General features: G+C 43.7%; 1 protein-coding gene across 1 annotated transcript; it reads right to left on the bottom strand.

The window, feature by feature from the left end:
• Positions 1–730: 730 nt before the first annotated feature.
• Positions 731–1,687, bottom strand: LOC134399704 (olfactory receptor 51G2-like). The gene has a single exon (XM_063127790.1). The coding sequence runs from the start codon at positions 1,685–1,687 to the stop codon at positions 731–733; it is 957 nt and encodes a 318-aa protein (XP_062983860.1).
• Positions 1,688–1,987: the final 300 nt, after the last annotated feature.

A 1,987-nucleotide genomic window follows, 5' to 3' on the forward strand; every position in this document is an offset into this window, starting at 1 on the left:
CTGACTCTATACTGTTAGCTTCACCCCACCCGGTGCCTATTTACACTTCCCTGTGCCTGTTTGCATTCTCTTTCCCTCCTCATTGTTTACTACAACTTTATTAGAATGTAAGCCTATGCGGCAGGGTCTTGTTTTTTACTGTGTTATCTGTACAGCACCATGTACATTGATGGTGCTATATAAATAAATAAATAAATAAATAAATAAATAAATAATTATGAAGAGGGAATTTCACCCTCTTCAATTGACACCTGCTGAAATTACCTTTTCTACATTACTATTAATGATACAAGAGCCCTGTCCTCTTTTTCATATGGTCACCCTAGGTAACTGATTCCTGGCCCTCCCTGAAGCCAGTTGGGAATGGCAGGAAACCATCCATTTAGTTTATGGGCAGCTGCCTCTGAATCTGAATCAGAGGCCTAAACCAAACCGGAGAACCTGGGCCAATCCTGGCAATTACTATCTAGTACATGCCTGACATATTTTTGCCCTGACTTTGAAAAAGCACCAAAACCATCAGCACACATCCCTTCTCTCTGTACTTTATCAATCAATCAATTAATTAATTATTCAAATTCATACACCGCTTTCCACAAAAATATGAAAGAAGAATGGCATACAGAACGTCAAATAGAATGGCATAAAAATAGCAATAAAGAATAAAAATAACACTATAAATTAATCAACAATAAAACTGCAAATGACTCCCTTGGCCTGGGTGCTGATTCTAAGACGTTCCAGTTGACTGTTTACCCTTCTGGAACCTTCTCACTATCCGTGTCCGAATTTGTTTGGTTTTCACACTATACACAATGGGGTTCATCAGTGGAGGCACCAGAAGGTAGACGTTGGCCATGAGGATGTGAACAACGGGCGGAGCATTTTCCCCGTATCGGTGGATCATAGAGAGACCAATCATTGGGATGTAGAAAGTGAGGACAGCACAGATGTGGGAAATGCATGTGTTCAGGGCCCGGAGGCGCTCTTCCTTGGAGGCAATGCTTAACACGGTTTTGAGGATCATCATATAAGACAACACAAGCAATACAGAGTCAAGCACCATGGAAGAGATCACCACCATCAAACCGTAGATGCTGCTGATCTTCCTATCTGAACGCACCACCTTCAGAATATCTTGGTGCAAACAAAAAGAATACGAAAGCAAATTTACCCTTCCGTATTGCAGCCTCTTCAGGAGGAAGGAAGCTGGAAAGACGAGCAAGGCAGCCCGGATGGCGACCCCCAGCCCAATCCGGATTATGGTATCATCAGTCAAGATGGTCGTGTATCTCAGAGGATTCCGGATGGCCACCAAGCGATCGAAGGCCATGGAGATCAAAATGCCCGACTCCATGATGGAGAAAGTATGGATGAAGTACATCTGAATAAGGCAGGTGTTGAAATCGATCACACGGTGGTTGAACCAAAGAACACTCAGCATGGTGGGCAAAGTGACGGAGGACAAGCCCAGGTCCGAGAGTGCCAGCATGGAGAGGAAGTAGTACATGGGTTCATGGAGGGCTTGGTCCGTCCGGATGATGAAGAGGATGGTGCAGTTCCCCGCGATGGCCATGAGGTACATGGAGCAGATGGGGATGGAAATCCAGATGTGTAAACTTTCTAGCCCGGGAAATCCTGTGAGAAGGAAAGCTGGCAAACTGGCAGTCTCATTGGAGAAGGGCATGATGTCGTTCAGAATCTGACGCCCTGTGTTCTTTGCTGCCCTCTATCAGGAAAAGGCTATTTAGGAAGTAAATAGGAATCTCTTGATTCCTTACACACAATTGTTTGTGGGTTCTTTAGGGAGTGTTGTGATCCTCCAGTTTTACTTCTGCTTTTTAAGAGCCCTTTCCTGGGATTTTTAAGTGGGGGAAAAGTGCTAATAGTTCTGAAAGTAAAAGAAAAGGTATTTTCTTGCTTGTGTAATTGTGATATTCTGCTATAGAACCACGTTGAAGTTATAGAGCAAAAAACCAAGAACGGA

Source organism: Elgaria multicarinata, chromosome 5, assembly GCF_023053635.1.
Source record: "Elgaria multicarinata webbii isolate HBS135686 ecotype San Diego chromosome 5, rElgMul1.1.pri, whole genome shotgun sequence".
NCBI lineage: Eukaryota > Metazoa > Chordata > Lepidosauria > Squamata > Anguidae > Elgaria > Elgaria multicarinata.

Excerpts from the sequence above, each read along its gene's own strand:
- LOC134399704 (XM_063127790.1), bottom strand. The coding sequence starts at position 1,687 with ATGCCCTTCTCCAATGAGACTGCCAGTTTGCCAGCTTTCCTTCTCACA.